This window comes from Rhyacophila brunnea, unplaced genomic scaffold (genome assembly GCF_057557595.1).
Source record: "Rhyacophila brunnea isolate RB1 unplaced genomic scaffold, BYU_Rbru_1.0 scaffold_22, whole genome shotgun sequence".
In the NCBI taxonomy this organism is placed as follows: domain Eukaryota; kingdom Metazoa; phylum Arthropoda; class Insecta; order Trichoptera; family Rhyacophilidae; genus Rhyacophila; species Rhyacophila brunnea.
Window position 1 is genome coordinate 13,600,117 of NW_028232882.1, and position 21,914 is coordinate 13,622,030.

The 21,914-nt window shown below is 31.8% G+C and overlaps 1 protein-coding gene across 1 annotated transcript in view; it reads right to left on the reverse strand.

Moving 5' to 3' along the window:
• Nucleotides 1–10,050: 10,050 nt before the first annotated feature.
• The window catches only part of LOC147070067 (uncharacterized), a 31,068-nt gene continuing 19,204 nt past the window's right edge, over nt 10,051–21,914 (reverse strand). Inside the window, exons 3-4 of the mRNA XM_085949906.1 lie at nt 12,488–15,459; nt 10,051–10,346 (exon numbers count right to left, since the gene is read on the reverse strand). Of these exons, the coding sequence (XP_085806032.1) occupies nt 10,051–10,346; nt 12,488–15,459 (3,268 nt within the window). The remainder of the gene's footprint in view (nt 10,347–12,487; nt 15,460–21,914) is intronic.

Below are 21,914 nucleotides of genomic sequence, written 5' to 3' on the forward strand. Positions count from 1 at the left end.
TGCAAAAATAAAATGATGTTTTTTTCTTCTTAATTAATTATAATATAGTAAATTTATCATAATAATTGGAAGATAAAATAATAATAACAAGCAGGAAAAAACATTTTTACACAACTGTAATTTCAATACCACATTAAATAATTAGTAGTATAAAAATTATTTAAGAATCACTATCAACTGGGTGTTTTTAATATTTCTTTATGATTATATGAATAATTAAAAATGTAGTATATCCCACAATGAATTTAACTTTTTACAAGATGTATGTACCTAATTTTTCTGACTTATTTCGAAATATAAATATTAGTAAGTTTATTTATTTGTAATGATGTTTAATATCTGTATATCAAAAGTAAAAGGTGGGATGTCCACTTCTCTACCAAATTGAGTACGTTGCCGTGGTGAAGGGTGGAACTAGGTTATTAATATACGACATAAATAGTGCATACTAAACATTATTAGTCAAACTTCTTTGGTTTCGTTGAACTAATACTGCAATGTATAGATAGTTTTTAAAATTCAATTAAACAATGCCCTAATTCAAGTCATAGTAAAAAATAGTCAACAAATATCCGTATATCTATAAAATATCTAAAATTATGCCATAAAACCATACATATCTTATATTTATGTCGAATCTTGACAGCCTATCTCTCCCTTCGCCACTGGTACATTGTAATTTTATATCTAAGAGAATGGTTGTCGATGAAAAAATACAAAATTAAGGCGTTGTATAAAGTTCTTAGATATATTTATATAAACCTTAACAAATATTATATATAATTATTATATACCTTTATATTTTTTTACTGTTGTATTAGTGACAATAAAAATAGATGGAGACAGAAGAAAATACATTAATTTAAACATTGAGTATCTTCTAAAATCATTTCATTATTATTTTACAAATTGTTATTTTCTGAACAATTTCTAATATGTGACACCCGATCTTTTACTTTTTCATTACATAATTAAATTTTAATAAAATATTATAAATAATAGTAATATAGTTGTTTTATTTGGTTTAAATATTTACACAACAACTTACTTAACAATATAAAATCTTGATATTATTTTGATAAATATTAAACCATAACGCTCCTTTCACATTATACGGTTTTGACCGTACGGCAAAAAATCGAACAGCGACATTCTTTTACTGGCGTCAAGAAAAGCATGGTCTTTTTCACATTACACGGCGAGGTTAAAAACCGAAACGGAGACGTATAGCAGCCGTCCATATCACTGTATTCACGGCGCCCGGACGGCCACTGATAGCTCAGTGGTATACATGACCTAATACACGCTTTCACATTAGATGGTTTCAAACCGTACAAACAGCATAACACTCAACCACAAACTAAGCTTGTGACGGAAAAAATCTTGCCTTGTTGCCGATTCGGATTTTTACCGTTCGATTTTTTTCCATACGGTTAAAACCGTATATTGTGAAATAAGCGTTTTACATATTTTTATGTATTACGTCATTTATTTAAATAATTTATGTGGTTAAAATCGAAGAACTCTTGGACATAATAAATAACAAATTATTATAAATACATTTACAATAATTATTATAAGTACTAAAATAACATAATATTATAATAATAATAATTATTATATTCAGTGCATTTTATCATATCAAATTTCTGGTGAAATGGATAATAATAATAATTAATTATTGTGTGTTAATTTTCCTACAAAGTGTTATTATGTCTAATAATTCATTATCGCTATTTCCACACTTTCTCTCAATTTTCACTTTTCCACTTGAATTGCGAATATGTAGTCATTTTATCACAGTATTTAAATGTCATATTATATTATTTTATATACTTATTCAAAGTCCATTATTTGACTAATCACAAGTAATAAACAAAAAGTACAATCGATTATAAACAACAATCAGGCAACATTGATAATAAATCGTAGCCCGGTCGCACATTGAAAATCGTCCGACTGCGACAATAGTCATAAATCAAAACTGAGCGCAACATGCAACTTTCTTATCTGCTTATTATAGGCAAGGCCGTGCGAGGACAGTGACATCACACGATAAGCCAAATCGAATGACGAAGTGCAATATTTCGGGATTATACCTGCCTGCGCTGAATGTCGGGTGAAAATAGTTGCACATGACTCCAGATGTTTTTTCAAACTAAAATGTTTTATTCCAGCAGTGTTATTTTGTGAATAACGAATACGTCACATCGACGTATTTGACACGTTGCAGATGAGACGAGTTTAGATGTGCGAGCAAGCGTAGGTGTTCAATTAAAATCAATAAAGAGATGTTTTATAATATTTTAGGTAAATAAAGTTATGAAGTAATTCAGTTAGCATACATTTGGTAGAATTCCATTGTAAAATATTTAAATAACAACCCCTGTTAATAATTTTAAGCACTATAAATAATCATAATATTATATTACTTTTCAAACATTCAGTTTACTTTTTTTATAATGCGCGAGTTTGGACACAGTACGTCTATAATATTCGTATACGTCTTATACGGGGAACATAATATAAGCAGATTTCGCAATATTATAATAATACAAGCATCTTAAGAAAATACATACTAGTTACGGATACACACGGCTAAATATTTACTCTCACGATGATTTGTAAAGTTATATTATTCCAGTTGTTTTTATTATTATTGTGCAAATTTAATCTTTTAACGAATTACAAAAGGTTCTATCCAACATATTACTTAACTCCAAAATCACCGAAAAAGTGATAAATATGTTATGTCGAATTCCAAAAGTTAGATATCCCGAGATATGAACTGTAATAGTTTTTAAAACAAATCCGGACAGCCGCGCTATCTACTAAAGAGTGAGATAAAGAACATTAATTACACATTGAGATGCGGAGATTAATAAAAGTTATACTAACACTGTGACAATAGCGTCACCACCAAGTCACAGTTGTCATATTATACGCCTGCAAGCTGTTAAAATAAATGTAATTGACTAAGCAGAACATAAAATATTTTCAACAAATTGCAAAGACAATGAATCTTTGTACAATGTTACATATATTATAAACGCCATAATATATAATACGACAATTAAACTAACCTAGATGTATCGGAAGGATAATTACAGTTTTTTAAAGTGGCATACTATTTTTTAGATCAGTGGCATGGCGTATGCGTAAGGGTGTGTTAACTTGTTAACTTGTAATTTAAATTTTGTATAAAAAAAATTAACTGAGAGATATCCGTGTTAATTTGGATAATGCAAAATAACGGAAAGGTGTTATCGCGTTAACTAGTTGGAATAGCCGCTGCAAGAATAAAATAATACAATCGGTTACAGCTTGAAAACGAAAAAAAAAGAAATATATTTTTTATTATTTTTTACTGACATGCTACAATATAATCAAGTTGTAAACAGGGTAGTCAAATCATAAGTTCTCAAAAAAAATACGTGGAAAATAATCATCTCTCATAAAATGCGCAATCTGTCAATTTCGCTTGAGCAGGAAAACTGTTCGTTTTGCAACTTTTTTACTGTCGTTCTTATCAAACGTTAAAGTTATTTGACGCGACGTCTTACATCTACACTTCCAACCCGAAAGAAGGTATGCGACATTGCTAATCTTTGCGGAATTTTAAACTTTGGTGAATCGAGAAACAAGCTATCGTTTTTATCTAAATACGGCTTTAGGAAACAAAATGTAAAACCATTACGACTTACTTGCAGGTAATTTAATCATAATCATTTATATTTTTTATTTAGCTTCACTTTCATGCATATCGTTATCGAGGTATTTAAATCTCTAAAGCCGTGTCCATATTGGCAACTTTTTGACAAATATGTGACACGAGACTCAAAAAACTTAACTATGATCAAAAACATAAAGGTAGGTACATTGTGACGTCGGTTAGTAATTAAAATAATGCCTACTTTGATTTAAAATACAAAAGCCGATCGCCAATAGTAGCTCAATTTAGAAAGCGCTACAGTATTAAAAGCCATTAGTTAAAATGTGTCACAATTATGTATGGCGCCTTTAGCATAGTTGTCTATGTGCATGGGCGCGATACCCGAGAGATGCAGTCTCGATTCCTGCGGGGTGCCTTACTTTTTTCAAAAGATTTTTTCTATTGGTTATAATATATTTTCTCAGAAGTGTTTTCAAAATTATGTATGTTCAATAATTAGAATGTTACATTCTTAAATCTTGTGAATTATTCGTTGAATAAAAAAAAATAGTTAATTAAGTCTTTATACAACTCGACTCATCTAATTCATATAACCAGTACCTACATATTATAGAGCATTTGTAATAGCTTCAATATAATTACCGTGTAATTTGGAGGTTTATATGAAATATGAAAACAAAACATTTTGATAAAATTGTCACATCGGAGGTTTTAACAGCAATAACGATATTATATAAAAGTCATATCTGCCTATAATACGTTTTTATTCTACACCTGACTCTACAATAAACAACGTTACAATATTACGAGTACCTATATTACAAATTGCAACTTACGTATTCTTTTTTCATTACGCATTTTGTTGGTTACGTTATTTTGCGCTGGAAATTGTTGCATTCTCCACTTTTTTGGGGTTTGGCAGTGTGGATTTGAAATGTTCTTACAAATGATCGAGCTAATAAGATTTGACGTATCATTTTTCAATGTCTGTTTATGCAGACAAATATAAATCTCACAAAACGTTGAGGTTTTTTTTATCTGGTCGATTCTTTTTTAGACCAGTGCTGTCTATGGTCACATATTCACGTTTAGTAGTATTTAACCATAATATTAGTTTTCTGGTAGTGTGTTCCGTTAGAAGTATGCAGTAGAATTTTCAAAAGTAATTATTGAATTTTGGTGTTCATTTACTGGAAATAGAAAAACATGTGCCTTTATTTGGATGCCAGTATAGCTGTCTATAAGACAATATAATTAATATTCCACTGATAAATATTATGTATTACTATTGACAGCAGGTGCCCATAGACGGAAGTATGCACAATGAAATTGCTCGAAGAACAAAGCTGGGATGGAGTGCTTTCGGACGTCTGAATAGTATCTTCAAGAGTGACCTACCATTATGTCTTAAGCGTAGGGTGTTCAACCAATGTGTGCTACCCGTGCTCACGTATGGCTGCGAGACGTGGACCGTCAACACGAGAGATGTCAAAAGGCTAAGAGTCGCAAAGCGAGGCATGGAGGGGTGTATGTTGGGCATCACGCGAAAGGACCATAAGAGAAACGAATGGGTTAGAAAGCAGACATGAGTACGCGATGTAATAGACATTGCCAAACAGCTGAAATGGAGATGGGCGGGGCACATTGCTCGCCGAAAGGATGGCCGCTGGACAAATGCCGTCATCCAGTGGTACCCAAGGGGCACGAAACGGCCACAGGGTCGCCCTAAAAGCCGCTGGATTGACGAACTGGTAAAGTTTGGCGGAAATACGTGGCAGCGAATGACACAGACCGAGAGAGTTGGAATAAGCTTGGGGAGGCCTTCACCTAGCAGTGGATTGACCTCGGCTGATGATGATGATGACTATTGACACATCATCATAAATCGTCCGGTGTTCGAATTTAGAACTAAGCTCAACACAGTATAAAAATTTTGAATGATATGTCAATTTTTTACATGCGGCGCCCTTACACATCGGACAATTTATAATGGTGGATTTTTACTATAATACTACACTGTATTTAAGATATAAATATTTCAAATCATTAAAAATTTATGCGACGAAGAATAATACAAGCGAAAAATTGTAGGCAAGGAGAATTGTGGAATGTACCAGACACCAAAACACCCGTATGATAACCATATTTGAAAGACAAAACAGCGCTAACGACACAAACGGACACTAATCTAATATACTATATCTCGTATGTGAGCACCCGTAGTTGTAGCCTGCGCCCAGGTGTTGATCGCTAGACTCAAAGTGTGGAGTGTTTGGGTAAGGAAAATGCACGGATATTCTACATTTGAAGCGACTAGAGCTTATAATTAAATGCAGAGTACCTAAATGTGAAGTAAGTGGTGTCTGCTAGATCTTTGACTACGTCTCCTCCAAACCATTTTTGTGTGTGCGCCCCTGCATACATTCTTACATGTGAAATGAATGGTGTGGTGTGTAATAATAATATGAAATAATTCGGTTCCTTTTGTGATATTTTTAGTAGACAATGCACACATTGAATGAAACAAAATACTAATAAACATAAACCGCGCGTCTAGAATCGAAATATTCTGTCTTCATAAATAATACTATAGGATCAGATATGCATTTATTATACCATTATTATATACTATATAGCCGAGTAGAGTGTGGACTTCGATAACTTAAAACAGTATAGGAAACTAAAATTTAGTACGCTTTCTAATATTACAAAAAAAACCTATGGTGCTGCACAATTTCTTAGTTACGCGGCAGTTTCTCAAACTTCGTAACTTTCACATTTTATAAATAATAACTATCTTTCTTTATTTTTTAATTAATTATTCCAATAATATCTCACATCATTTACAGTCACCTACGTTATTTTTTTACAACGTTTTTTTTAGCTCGTATTCTTATTTGTCCGGTGGTTGTTTATCCAGTACAAATCTTGCAATCAATTTTTAACTAACTTCCCGACTAGCTAGACGTTTTAAACTTTTAGATTATACCAGAACGCGATGCCAATACATTATTTAAATACTTTTAGCCATCTTTAAGTAGAATTGAATTCATTTTCAGTTAATTCTGTTTTGTATGAAAAGTTATTTTGGAAGAAATCCGTAATCCAATCCACTATTATTGGTTACTAGGGGTCTGGGGTCCTAGCAACTAAATTATTAATATATACGTGCGTTACTATGGAAATCAATATGAAATGTCAATATGACATTTCAGTATTATTTCTGTCAAATACAATTTTTTTTGATCGTTTAAGCTAGTCAAGTCAAGTTTATATGACTCAACAGAAAATTTAAAAACGTTGTATATAAAAAGTTATTTTTATCTTGTAGTTATTTGTTGTAAAGTTATATAATGTATTTCAAACTTTTCCGATCCACATGTTTAACTCTACGAAACGTGATTCAGCTTTCTATTATTAAATTTTGATTAATTGTGAACCTTTTTTACTGACGGATTATATTGGTTGTGTTATAAGATAAATGTAATAAATATTGAAGGTGGTTTGTGAGCGCATTGGTATCGTAGCTGTGTGACCACAGCGGCCATCTCGATTTTCCATTTCCCATCTGATTTAACATTTCCCCTTAAGTCGTTCACGTGGAAAAGTATGCTTTGTGGAAATGTTTTCGGAACAGAAAGATTTTAGAGCGCACTTTTACCGCCCTTACATCATACAAAATGACTCTTTTAGATGAAGATTATCAGCCATAACTGAGATTTATTTGAGAATAAAATTATGAATATGTCTACTTACCGACTTTTTTTGAACATTTTTTACGGCAGGAAACATCTTTTAGGTAAAACCTTATTATTTGTTACTCTCTCAACAGAATTTAATCCTATAAATACATAATACATTTGAATAGTACTATAAAGCAAATTAGATACATCTGTGAAGGAATTCACCAACCCAAAAATGGGACAAATTTTATTTAAACTATCGCTTCAAGATAGAGCATATTAAACTTGCTACGTTGGTGTGCTGGATATCAGCAGATACCATATAAACTGAATAAATAACATTTAATTTTAGACGTGAACTCATAGAAAAAGAAAAATTTCATTTAGTGTACGGCCTGAGTGGACAGCGTTTGACGGGACAATGAGTGGCGTGCACAACGTATAACCATGTTAGTTGTGCACGCCGCTCAACGCCCCACCAAACGTTGTCCACTCAAGCCGTACACTTAGACTAGACACTATTGTCATATGACTTTAGAGCACCAACAGAATTACGTATGGTTTTTATTTATTTTTATAGAGAATAACGTTTAGTGGTTTAAAATTACACATAGAACCACGTTTGTAAATTTAAAATTATAACGCTTGTCAATTTATAATATTAAAATATAGTTAATTTTCTGGGTTTCCAAGCACAACAATCAAAAAAAGCTGTACACAAATTTCGGTTACAAAATATTAATTCGTAACATGAAATCGTTTTTTTCCATTTACACATTTTTACACACCGTTTACACATTTTTTTATAAAATTGTGAGTTAACTACTTTTTGTATAAAAGAGTAATATTATTATCAAACGAAAACAAATACTTGTTAATTGAACAGTTTGGATTAAGGGAAGTTGACAGCTGTTGTTGAAAAGTTTTATAACTTAGTTTAAAATCGATGATGGGATTTAGGGTTTGAATCAAATGGAAACTCTGTGAGATTTATTGTTTACAAGATATCAGTTTATTTTACAAATTCAATGGAATTCTACCAGTTATATTGATTCTCACTTGCCGAATAATAAATAAAAACAGAAAAAAATACAGGTACATTTTATGGATCTCTGAGTTTGATTTTATGATTAATAACAAGGATTGAAATTGATTGAAACTATACATTAGTAAGCTCCGTATCATTTATAAGCCCAAAAGCATTCATTTTTCACTTTCATATTTTTTTTCTGAATAAGAAATGGTTTGTTTTATTGACTGAATAGTTTTGAGTTATAATAATAAAAAAAGCTTTTAGAATAATGAAGAATTTTTAGTCGATTGTTTGCTTTTAACATATTATATTTTGTAATAAAGGGAAACACAAAAATATTATATACAATAATGTAAGTAAAACGAAAATATCGCACCAATAATAACAATATTAATTACTGTGTTTATGTAAATAATAGCCGTTAATTAAAATTAAATTGTGAAGTGGCCAGATATAAATCTGTGTATAATGATTATTAAAAATTAAACCAAACATTTATTTTTTTAGGTTTCTGTTAATATTAAAAAACCGATATCTTAAATTGAATGTAACAATAATTATTATTAACCAAAGTCAAAACGTTAACTTTGATTCACTTGTTATACATGAGGGCATTAGTTGCAAAGCTTTAATATTGTAGTCATCACATTTATAAAGATCTTCGTTCTTCAAGTACTTTTCTACACGATACGGTCTTCGTTCATTCACTGTCAACTCCAGATCGTTTTGCTATTAAAATTAAGTTAAAATCAAAGTTAGCAATATCCATTGCCCGATTGGGATATATAATTTGACAATCAACATCCTAATAATTGCAATGTATTTAAAGTTATACGATTTCGCTAATCGCATTTTTAATTGTTTAATGTGAAGTGACATGTGAAATCATGTATTTTTATATTTGTAATAAATTCAGCTTTTATTATTTTTTATGATAATTAACATAATATATAACACATTCTTTACGATTTTACGATTTAAATTTTCAATACCTTCTTCATTTACTTATGATTTGGAATTATACTGAAACTATCCCTTTCCTATTTATAATACATTATACGTCAATTTAACTCCCACCACACAGCGTTGACAATAATTATAACATCGTGTCGCTACATTTCAAAATCAGCCAAGTTCACCTTTGGGTATTTTTTACTTGTTTGTGAATTGCTGAAGAACTACTACTTTCTAACATTTCTGAATTATCAAAATGTGGAATTTATTAATTTTAAATATTCTATACTCGCAATAATATAAACTTTCACCTTGTGACTTGTGACTGTGTATTTGAGAAAAAGCTGTTTTTTCTCCTATTCATTTATTATGGACTTGGCTGATTTTGAAATCTAGCGACACTTACCAAAATGTAAATTTCAATACCCATACTTTAAAAAACTAACCTTGTGAGCAAATCGCATATCGTAGAAAACATTTCTACAAATTATTATGTGGTAAATATCAAGTGATATTTTATAAAAAATCAATTATTTTTAAGCTGACTGTCAGTATCTTGTGAATGTATGGAACGTATGTAACCAACTTTGCAATTAGTGTCCTCATAATAGAATAAGTTTGTTTTTTAATCGAATTTACTAATTGGTAACCCATATTAAAATAAATAAACTCTCATTAATACACATAGTCAATAATGCAATGCAGTTCTAGTACCTCATCATCCAACTAACAGTATGAGGTACCGCAGCCAATAGCATTCCTAGAGTTGTGGGAGCCGTAGCGTAAGCCGCTGCAGCTAACGCGCTTGCATGGCATCTCAGGTCTTCGGGGTACAGCCCCAGAAGTCTGGCTGATCTTCCAGTGGCTGCCCAGGAACAGTGGGCTGGTGGAGGCGATCTAATTCCAGCAGAGCCAGATTCCCTGGACCAGCGACGTACCCACCTTCCTAACCAAGCTACACCGCAGTCACAAGGCAAGGGGTTATCAGTCACAGATAGGCCTCCTATTAAAAAGTGATACATACTATTAAATTATTATACTATTTCTAAGGTGTAATATATTTTAAAACATGCATTTTACGAAGATTTGATTTAACCATGTTCAATTATTGTTTTACCCATAACAAAATACCTAAATAAATCTACAAAAACAACTTGATACTCTCACTTGACGTTTGCGACTCATATTTATTTTAATCGAAATATCTAATAGCTTGGTCGCGATATAACCTAATATAATAACTATAATTATTAATATATAATATTATAATGTATATATCTTCATTATTAAAACTGAATATAAGTACATAAGTTTTAAGATTGAAAGATCCTTTAATATAGAAAAAAAACTGAGAATATATATTTTTTTTAGATCTAGAAAAAAGGTTAGACCAGGTGGGTTTCAAACTCACGTTTTTCACTCCTCGAGTGAGTGCTTTTGCCTCTTTGCTATAGGCCATCCATGGACTGAAACCGTATGCAGTTTCGAACCGTGTGCTATACTAAGCTTATCTTTTCTGGTCATGGAAATATATTTCCACAAAGTATATTATAAGCATCTGATCGTATCCGTTTATACTATACACTTACACTTACAAATTTAGTGAAAATAATAAAATAAAAAATAAAATGAACAAAAATTATTAGTTTAGTATGGCACACGGATCTAAACCGCATACGGTTTCAGTCCATGGATGGCCTCTTATTGATCTGTCTATAACTCATGCGAACTATTTCTTATAACACTATGTTGTCATTGAGATATACCAAATTTCACCAATCAGTGGGTCTATTCTATACTTATCGACCGCTAAAGTGATAAAGTGATAAATATTATCAAACTTAGGGTAGGTTTGTATCAAAATATTAGCACTTATTGTAACAATTACGCGAAGCTGGTTTTTATTGTTGCAATAAGTGCTATATTTTAACAGCACCTTTCTTGCTGCTTGAAGTTTGATACTATTTATCACTTTAGTGTTCGATAAGTATAGAATAGACCCACAGGAGGCAATCTGCTTTGTGATCAATTAAGGTAAACAAGTAACATCCCAACTTAATGGCAACATACGTCCGGCTCTAGCAAAATGTTATTGTTGACATATAATTGTATATCTTATATAATGATATATGCATTAGTGTTTAATGTAATAGCACGCCTTTTTAAGACACATATGCAGTAAAAGGTATTGTGTATTAACTTTTATATAAACATTATTACATACCCACTTCCAATCAGTAGAACTATTTACTACTACATGCTAAAGAAAAAACTGGAATGAATCTTTGTAGTACCTAGACTAATAGAAAATATTGTCAGGTTTTTCTTTTACATTGTAAGATAGGCTATTATATTATGACATTAATCGGAAGTTCATTGTAATAAATACACACTGTTTTATATATTACAATCAAATAATGTATATAATCAGAAATATATATATAATTCTTAAGGAAATGATTGACAGTGACACGTATTCTTGACACTTGTAAAGGAAATGTTTTTAATTAAAGAATCTTTCGACAATTTAGGTATGTATTTAGAGTTAACAACGTATTATGTGTTTATATATTATAGAAATAAATATGTATGGTCATCCAGTAAATAGAACATACATATAAAGCACAAATAAATTAGTAGTATGCCTGATTTTAGATGGTAGTCAAACTTCAAATTGCATAACTCTATAACATGATTTTGAGACTTACCAGCTTTTGACAGTAACACTACATTATTCAATTATCATATTTTTATTGTAGATAAAATGACCGCTCTTTTAAATATTTTAAACTTTTTTAAAAAGTCTTATGTAAATAATAAATATTTTAGTAAAAAATAGTATATCATATATTAATTAAAATGAAACAATTATATGCCGTAGATACTTTGGGACATCGTCAACTGAAGTCGTCATAAACATCAGTTGACGGTGTCTCATTGGAGCAGACAAAACTTGTATTGATTATTTTTAAATTATGTGGAATAAGTACTACATTTTTTTATTTTATTTTAATTAATACAAAGTCTCATCAAGACTTGACAATAAAATATATTATACATATTACAATATTATGATACTATGACTAGTATCAAAAATTCAGTGAATTAAGTTCAAATTATCTACTTATATTAATATGTACTTACCAGCAACAAGCTTTGTAGCCAATCTCTCCCAAGTCGTCGTATTTGGATAAAGTGTAGCCGGACTGAGCGCCGTCAATTGATTTCTACTAAGATCCACAGAAAGCTGAGGCACCTGCCCCAAGTCTCCAAAAAGCCCCGGAGGAAGCTCTCGAATATTCGTATCCCTAATTTGGACACTCAGTTCATAAAGTCTTTCGGAACCTTCAAAAGCATCTGAAGATATTTTTCTCAATGCACCTCCTGATATTTCCAAGTGCCTTAGCTTAGGAACAAAGATTCCATTCAATTGATCTTCAAGTATTTCTTCTTTCATATGCACGTGAATTTTTCTAAGCCCAGGTACTTCAGTTACCATGTTTCCTAAGTGATAATCTTTCATATTGGGTCTAGATTCTGTACGAAGGAACGATAAGCTCTTTAAAGAAGAAAACGTATCAGGATCAAAGCTTGTTAGTTTATGTAAATTGTTTATATCCAAATGTATTAAATTCTCTAATCCTTCAAAACTTTGTTTGTTTAAAGTTTGTAAAGGATTTTTTGATAAGTCTAGCATCTTTAGACTTTTCATATGTGGCCAAATATGTGCAGGAACTGACGATATTGAATTTCCTTTCAGGTGAAGATATCTTAAATTTCCCAAATCTTTTACAGCCGCCTCTTTAGCATTTTCTATGTGATTAAATGTTAAATTTAGCGACGTAAGATTTCGTAATGGGATATTAGGAAAAGTTTTCAATCCAATATTTGAAAGACTTAGCGCTCTCGTAATTGGAAGGTAATGTAAGAGTTCTTTAAAATTTGCTCTTACCGGATTTGAACTTAAATCCAATTCTTGTAAGTTTCCTATACTGTTGAAAAGATTGTCTGAGAGAATAGTCAATCTGTTACTACTGAGGTCCAGACTCAGTAAAAATGGAGTTTCTTGAAACAATGTACTATCAACTCCTTCTATACTATTGTGACTTATGTCTAAATATCTTAAAGTAAATCCAACTTGTGAGAATGCCATTGCTGGTAACACAATAAATTCATTCACGCTCAAGTCCAAATGTTCCAACATTGTATTTTTAAATACATCTCTTGGTAGTGATCTCAGATGGTTCCTTCTCAGATTTAGAAACCGTAAATTGTTTAAGTTTGAAAACTGTTCAACCGATAATTGTTCTATTCGGTTGTATGACAGATCAAGAATCTGCAGCATGTTTAATCCTAGGAAAGCTCGTCTTCTAATTGAACTGATGTAATTGTGGTCTAAATTTAATATTTCTAATACTTCTAAGTTTTCAAATGAATTCGTATCTAAGTGCCCGATCTCGTTGAACGATAGTATTAACCGTTTAAGCCTCTTCGCTATCTTTGACAGAAATGAAGTCGCCGTATCAGCGAGTCGATTATGCGAAGTATCCAATGTTTCTATGGACACATCTCCGGCGCTTCCGTCCAGCCACACTATTTGATTTCTACTTATATTTAACGTTAACGGCATTTCGGGGTCGGATACATTTTGAAACACCCTCAGTGAAAACTCTTTTAGTTGATTCTTCTGCAGCTCCAACTTGAGAAGATTCGGAAGATCAGTAAACGCACCTTCGCCGATATCAGTCACCAGATTATCCATCAGCGCCAAGTGCAATAATTTCGGAAGGTTTTTAAAACCGTTACTCGAAATATTTCTCACCCTGTTTACAGACAAGTCTAAAATCTGTAACTCATGTAAAGAGTTAAACGTCTCAGGGTCAATTAACTCCAACAAATTATAAGAAAATTTCACTTCTTTTAGATTCTCCAATGAAGAAACTTCGAAAAAATCTGTCGGTATACTTGAAATTCTATTGAATTCTATACTTAAATATTGTAATTTTCTTAAATACATTAATGAGTTAGGTGCTAGAGATTGTATGTTATTATTATCTATAGCGAGCCACTCAAGACTTTCTAAATGTTTTAAAACATCTTCTGGAAAGTCATCTCTATACATTGAAAAAGACATCTCTAATATTTTCAGTGTATGAGACATATTACTGAATATATCCGGATGAACATAGTGAATATCGTTGAAACTTAGGCTTAGTTCTTTCAATTGAGGTAGGGATGAAAATACCCCAGCGTCCAATCGGGTGATTTTATTACTCCTAAGATACAATGTTCTTACTGATTCACCCCAAGTATCAAAATCGCCGTCTTCTATGTAAGCAATCAAATTATATCCAATATCTAGATGAGTAAGACTGCAATTCCGTAATGCTTCTTTCGGAATAGAAGTTAGTAAATTACCATTTAATGACAATACTTTAATGTGTTGTGGAAGGTAATCTATTGTAGCGATTTTGTTGGACGGTAAATATAAGTGTTTTAACCTTTTCAAACTCATTACGGCTCTAGGAATAGACGAGAGTTGGTTATGTTCCAAGTCTAATTGTTCCAGTGTGTGTTCCAACCCGTGAAAAGCTTCCTCATCTATTGTTTCTATTTTATTATACGAAAGCACTAATTTTACCGTGTTCATCCCTTTGAACGCGTAAGAGGGTATGCTTCTCAAGTAATTAAGCTCTAGGCTGAGGTGTCTTATGACAAGCGTTTCGTTAAAGAGATTGCTAGACCACGCTTCTAGGCCGTTATCGCCTAGCTCGAGTTTCTCCAGGCTTTTATGATGTTTGAAGGTTATGTGTGGCATCCTTTGTATTAAATTCCCGCGTAGATTTAAACTCTGCAAGTGGTGCAGGGACGACACCACGTCGAAGGGGAAGTTCTCCAGTAAATTATTCGCCAGATTGACTGACTGTAGGTTCTGCGGGAGAGATTTCTTTTCGATTGTCTGTATCTTATTATTGTCTATGTCAATTTTTATAAGATGTTTTAATTGAATTAAAGAACCACTCTTGATTTGGGCAATGTTGTTTCCGGTCAAAATTAAACTCGTAAGAGAGTCTTTCATATTTGCCCAATCTCCACTTGCACTTACGATGTTATTACTGAAATAAAAATAATAAACACTCTAATGACATATTATTTTTACATATTATTAAAGTTTTAAAAAATATTTAATTTCATATAAGTAGTTGTAACAACAAAAGCATGGTATAAATGCATGGTACGACATGTAGGTAACTATGTATCAAAATACCATTTTATATTCATATTTTTTTGCTGTTCGCCATTCATATAATATTTTCGTTGATTTAACTCCGCTCGCGGTACTGAATAAATTTCATAATATTATTTATTATGAGTATCTAAAAAACTTACTTCTGCAAATTAAGCCAGTTCAAAATCTTCAAAAGCCTTAGGGTATTAAAAGGTATTCCGGAAAACTCATTATATCCGAGATCCAAAGAAGATAATGTCAAGGCCATCGAACTGAAACAAAAGACAGTTACAAATGTATTGTAATATAATATTATATGACGTTTATCAACACAATCAATAATAATAATATTATTATTCTATAGATCAAACATTGTCCAAAATCCTAAATAATTAATGAAAATTTGAATAAAAATGACGCAATTTTATAATAAAATTAAATGTCGTAACTGTAACATAAAATAATAATCCTCATTTATTAAAATCATGATTTGGCGATGGTTTAAATTTTGATTCAGATTTAAGTATATGGTTATTTATTAACGTGTTCTAAAAACTATATATATATATATATATATATATTTCGTTTTTCGTTTATATATGTGTTTATTGTATTTTTTGTAACCTTTGACGTGATAGGTAGGTAATGGAGTTTTTACCTACTTAATTGTATTGATTTATTATATAAGCTAGAGTAAAGAGAGTTCGTTGTCAGTGTGTGTTTGCCTTTGGTGAGTATACACGGCGCCTGAAGATGCCGAAAGACGAAACCCGGGTCGCAAAAAACGACTTTAATGGAATAGTACAGAGCTTGAATCCATTAGAATTTAAATTCAAATTCCGTCAAGTACCTTCAGTCGATAGTATTAATATTTAAAATTACATTACTTTATTCAGTGCTATATGGGTATACGTTTCCGATACCACAGCTCATGGTGAAAACTGCACACGTTCAATTTACACGTAACCATATTTAACGTAAGTTTATTCTGTGATTCAATATGCAAAGATGTGTTTCCGAATTTTTTGGTTTCTCAAAAGGGAATTTTCGGTTCAATTCCCGGTGTGGTTACAATAATTATATTGTATTTGTAATTTTCTCAGACCTGTATTTTTCAGCATTTTTTTCACTATTCCTTTACTGATTCACTGTCATAATTACTGTAATTCAACCTTGTGACCGGTTGTAGTATTAAAAGCGTAAAATAGTTACGAACATAATATATCACTGACGAAGGGTTGAGTTAGTCTATTAAGGTCATCAGTGGCGCACCCAGGGGGGGGCAAGGGGCCCTGGCACCCCCCAAACATAAAAATTATCAGAATGATTTTAAGCATTGAAATTGAAAGCCAATAAACTATACCTCTGGGCTTAGACAAATAAAGACGCGGCAAAAAAATGATTTGTAATAATTCTCTAGCACCCTTTTTAGAAAAATTTCTTAGATTTTAATTTCTATCACAAAAATTTCAAAACACTAATGTCAGGTTTTTTTAGAAACACAATCCCTAATGGAAATGTAAAAAATTTTCGGTGTCTACCCGAATTCCGGAGTTGTGTATGTCATGGCTGGGGAGGGCTGACAAGAGCTCTAGCCTGGGGGCCCAGGCTGTGGGGGGCCCGGCGTGTCGGGTTGACCAGATAAGAGAGATAAACACACACCATAAATTACCTTTAATAGTAAAAAAAGTTGCCTGCGGCGCTATTATACTTCATAGCCATGAACATTTTCAATTACTATTATATTACTATTATACAATTACTATATATTTTTTGATTATAATGTATCGATACTCGACAGTTCCATTATTAAAGTTGATGTATTAAAAATCGCCAATAATTCAATGTATAAGTACCCTTAATTTGAACTGAAACACAATTTGAAGAACGTTAATGTAGTGTTTCACACTGCCTTTAATCTTGGCGGTAGGTAGGGGGCCCACCAAATATCGTAGCCTGAGGGCCCGTTTCAGAATGTGGGGACCATGGTGTAGGTACACCGAGTGCAATAGACAAAAGACCGATAAACGAGAAATTATGCTGTGAAGAAGAAAAAGATCCTATGGGACTAATTTACATTCTCCTCATTGCCCCCCCCCCCCCAATAATAAATCCTGGGTGCGCCACTGAAGGTCATATATACATAATGCACACTAAACTTTGTCAAACATACGAATTTCTGACTACAGTATGCAGATAGTGTTGGTCAGTTTAAAAAAAAATAATTGACCCCTGTATATTATTGTATCTATTATAGTATATACCGACGACTAGATAAAATATTTGTTATAAATAGACTCTAACAATAAAGAATAGTTTGATTAGTATTCCTATTCTGGGATTAGATTCAGAGTTGCCGTTTTTATGATGTTGTAAACTTGTGTAGGTGTGTACCTTTTAAAATCATTCCTAAACTTAACTAGACCGAAATACAATAATGTTATAATTGCAAAACAAACAGAAATACGTCCACGTTTGTTTAGTTATTGGATCTGATCTGGATATGTGACATTTTAATCTGGTGTATATGTTACACCGAATGTGCGAAATTGACTATTACATGAAATGGCCAAAATTTTGGCTAATTCATGTAACAGTCAAGCCTGTGGCCTTATTCATGAATTAGGTAAATTTTCTGCTGGGTACATGAATTCGCCAGGGTATGGAATTTTTGAACTGTCAACATGACAGAAGAAAAAGTAAATTTAATACGGATGGTTTTATTAGTTATAATTGGACATAATATAATATTATTATTATTAGGTTAGGTTAGGTTTGGTTTTGTAATTCTGAATTAAAGTATTCAACTGAATGTCCATTTTGAGGTTAGCTATCAAGTGTCAACAAACTATCACAAACATTCAATCGACCAAGCACGAATCAAATCAAGAAAATACTTTTCAATAAAATTCTTCCGTTATCATATTATAGTTCTTGATTTTTTTTTGCGCATAGTAAATAGATATGAACGCCATTGCAGTTATTGATTGGTATATTTTTATATTATAATCAATGACATTTAACACATTTGTTTAGTTTGATTAGTTGCAAAAAATACCACCGGAGCGCGATCATCTATTTTGACCATAGATAATATATGTACATTTTGACCAATGCATGAGCATTTTGATACATTTAGTTTAGTTGCAAAAAATACCACCGTAGCGCTACTATCTAATTTGTCCAAGACATGAACTAGACAGAAAAATTACTGCCGAATTAACGCACTCTCTAGATATTTTGTCTAATTCATGAATAAGGTAACGGGCTTGCATTTTTCATGATTAAGGCAAAATTTTGCCCATTTCATGTTACATTCAATTTCGCACATTCGGCGTAACATATATATCATTACTATAAAAGAAAATTCACATCAACCCACTTCTAAGCCCGCGCGTTCAAAGGGTAAAGTTCGCATATAATGGGCGCTGCTTTCAGGCGTTTTGTTTCGATAATGTGAGTTGTTTTTAAACAGACTCTTACAAGCTTGCGATGAAACAGTTTCTATATTATAATGCTGTATCAATCACAGCTTAAAATAATGTTTTAAGCATTATTGTGGAATAGTGGTTCTCAATCTTGTTGTGTCACGGAGCACTATTTAAATTAATTAATGAAACTTTTCGCTTTACTCATAATTTTTATAAGAATTGTATTTTTTATCACTGTTATTAAGACGATACGTCAGTGAAACGGCGAATAATTTTTTGACTCGCTGGCAATCGGAAAGCGAACGTCGAGGTGTGGACACGTCAATTTGTTTCATGATGGCGACTGGGGTATTAATTCTTAAATCGTGTAAAGATGACTAAAAACGTTACCCATTTACTTGAAAAAGAAAACATGTCAATGAATATATTATTATTGTTACTAATAGAACAATAAACAAAACATTAAATGGACGCTTGTTGGATTTATGTGACAAATTATATTTCGTTTGGCACGCGTCATTGCACAATCCGCGCATCGACGATCTTTTTAGACCATGCCTCAACTGAGGTATAGCCTTAATCCCATATTGACTATTCACATTAAACAGTTTCTCTGAATACTCACAAAATGACTCATTACTTCCATAATCTTCATTTTAATTAGTGGTGTTGTTGCCAAAAGTTGGTAAGTCAGTAATTTAGGTATTTAGAGTTAAAATTATTCAAAGTCATCCGATATAATATAGAACATGCACATGAAGCACAAAAAATTAGCAGTATGCCTAATTTTAGAGGACATCTCAAACTTGAAATTTCAATTACTCCATAACATGATTTCGAGACTTACCAACTTTTGGCAGTAATCCCACGATAAATAAATTTGTATGAGTACCTACTTACAATACAAAACAACCAAATTAGGTAATAATATTATAGTGTCGTATTATTGTTTGTCTTTGGTACTTAGAATGAATGCTAATATACTACATTTAAGTGTCAACTGCCAACTATGTTTGTTTTGTTATTATTTTAGCTGTATGAGAGTCGAGGTATTTACTCGATTGGCCGGTCGACTTGAAATCAAAGCAATTCACCTTATCAAGTGGTGGAAGTTGGTGATTCGAGACTGCCCATTGGTATCGCGGCACACAGATTAGAAGATTTTTTTTATAAACATCCCTCACCCTAACTGCAATTGTTAATACTTTTTATATAACTACATATTTACACAATTTAATATTTTTTAAATGAAAAATGTTTACTTATTAAAAATTCTTTTTTTCATAATATATAATGATACGTATTGGTAATAATATGAACATTTAGTGGTACTGTTAACAAAACGAACATAATACAATATGTTACCAGGCCATCTGATCACGCGGAAATTCTTACTGTCAATAAATGCACCATATCAGTTCAAATTGAAAACTTGCCTGGAAGCTATTTGCCATTGTTATAGAAAGTAACCAATTAATATTTCTCATCTGTGATAATAATTTATTCATTCACTGCTGAGCTTTTAATTAATTTTTAATTAACACATTTAAATAACACGTTAATTATATCGATTAGCCAGGTAACTCAAACGCGCCAGTCGCGGGCTTATCACCTAATGAGTATATGTATAGTGTATATAATATATATATATATATATATATATATATATATATATATATATATATATATATATATATATTTCAATATACAGGTGCGTATCTAAATTTAATAAATCGTCACCCCAGCTTAGTTTAGTTTAATCGTTTTGAAGCAATCGAGTTTGAATGTTGAATGTGAATCGAAATATAATATGCTATGTTGGTAAACACGACTAAGTAGCATTTCAGGTACTAAAGGCAAGCCGATTGATAGCTACTGAAGAGAGACCAAAACTACATACATTTTGTAATAACAGATGGTAATCCAAAAAGTAAATTCTCCCCAGCAATTATTAGAAACCGGGTGACTATAAAATTAATATAATTTTATATTAATTTAATATAATACCTTTATTAGTGTGCAACCTGTACTGCCCTTCCAAGGAAGAAGGCAGTATCTCGCAAAATTTGTGAAATTGAGTTATGAATGTTACCCGTTAGATAATTTTGAAAGCTATATATTCTGTTTACTTTAAAATCAGTATTATCACTAAAATACCGTTAAAATCCTTAGTTAAAAAATAGACATCTTCTAAAATAATATTTTTTTTTAGCAAAAAGGCAATATTCTATAATATAATATAATATAAAAAAGCAATAAAATAAAATATAAAAAGGCACCTTTTCATTGCAGTTACTGCTTGTTTATTATTACTTTTTTTGTATTTTACCATCCTACTAATAAAAATTACCACCGTTTTTTATTAATTCACAGTACTAAGCACATTAAGTCATTTATCTCGAAAGTGTGTGAAAGTCAGTTACTGCCTTCTTCCTTAGAAGGGCAGTGTAGCGGTCAATGAGTTTGGGCCTTGTCAGCATTATTTCGACAGTGTAAAAATTAGCAAGTCATTTAAACTGACACACAATCGTCGCATCTACAGTCAACATTATTCTACACGCGTGACATTCTTCGATGGGATCAAAACGTTCGATGATGTTGATTTTGATTTTGATGAATTTGCAATTTCTCAATTGCAAACATCATCAGCAATGACTCGCAATTTATCAAATATGTATGCATATAATTAGCAGATCATAGTTGATGAGTTAATCGGTCTAAATATCTATTAGTATCAATCTTAATCTCAGTCCAATCAGTAAGCTTCATGTCAGTCGCTCCGCATCGTATTCTGTTCCACCGAGACTTGGACCTCGGAACAGTATCATAAGTATTGTAACATAACGCTTTTGTAACATACTCTTGTACCGACTGTTTACGCTGCAAATAAAACTCGCTCCTCCATCCATCG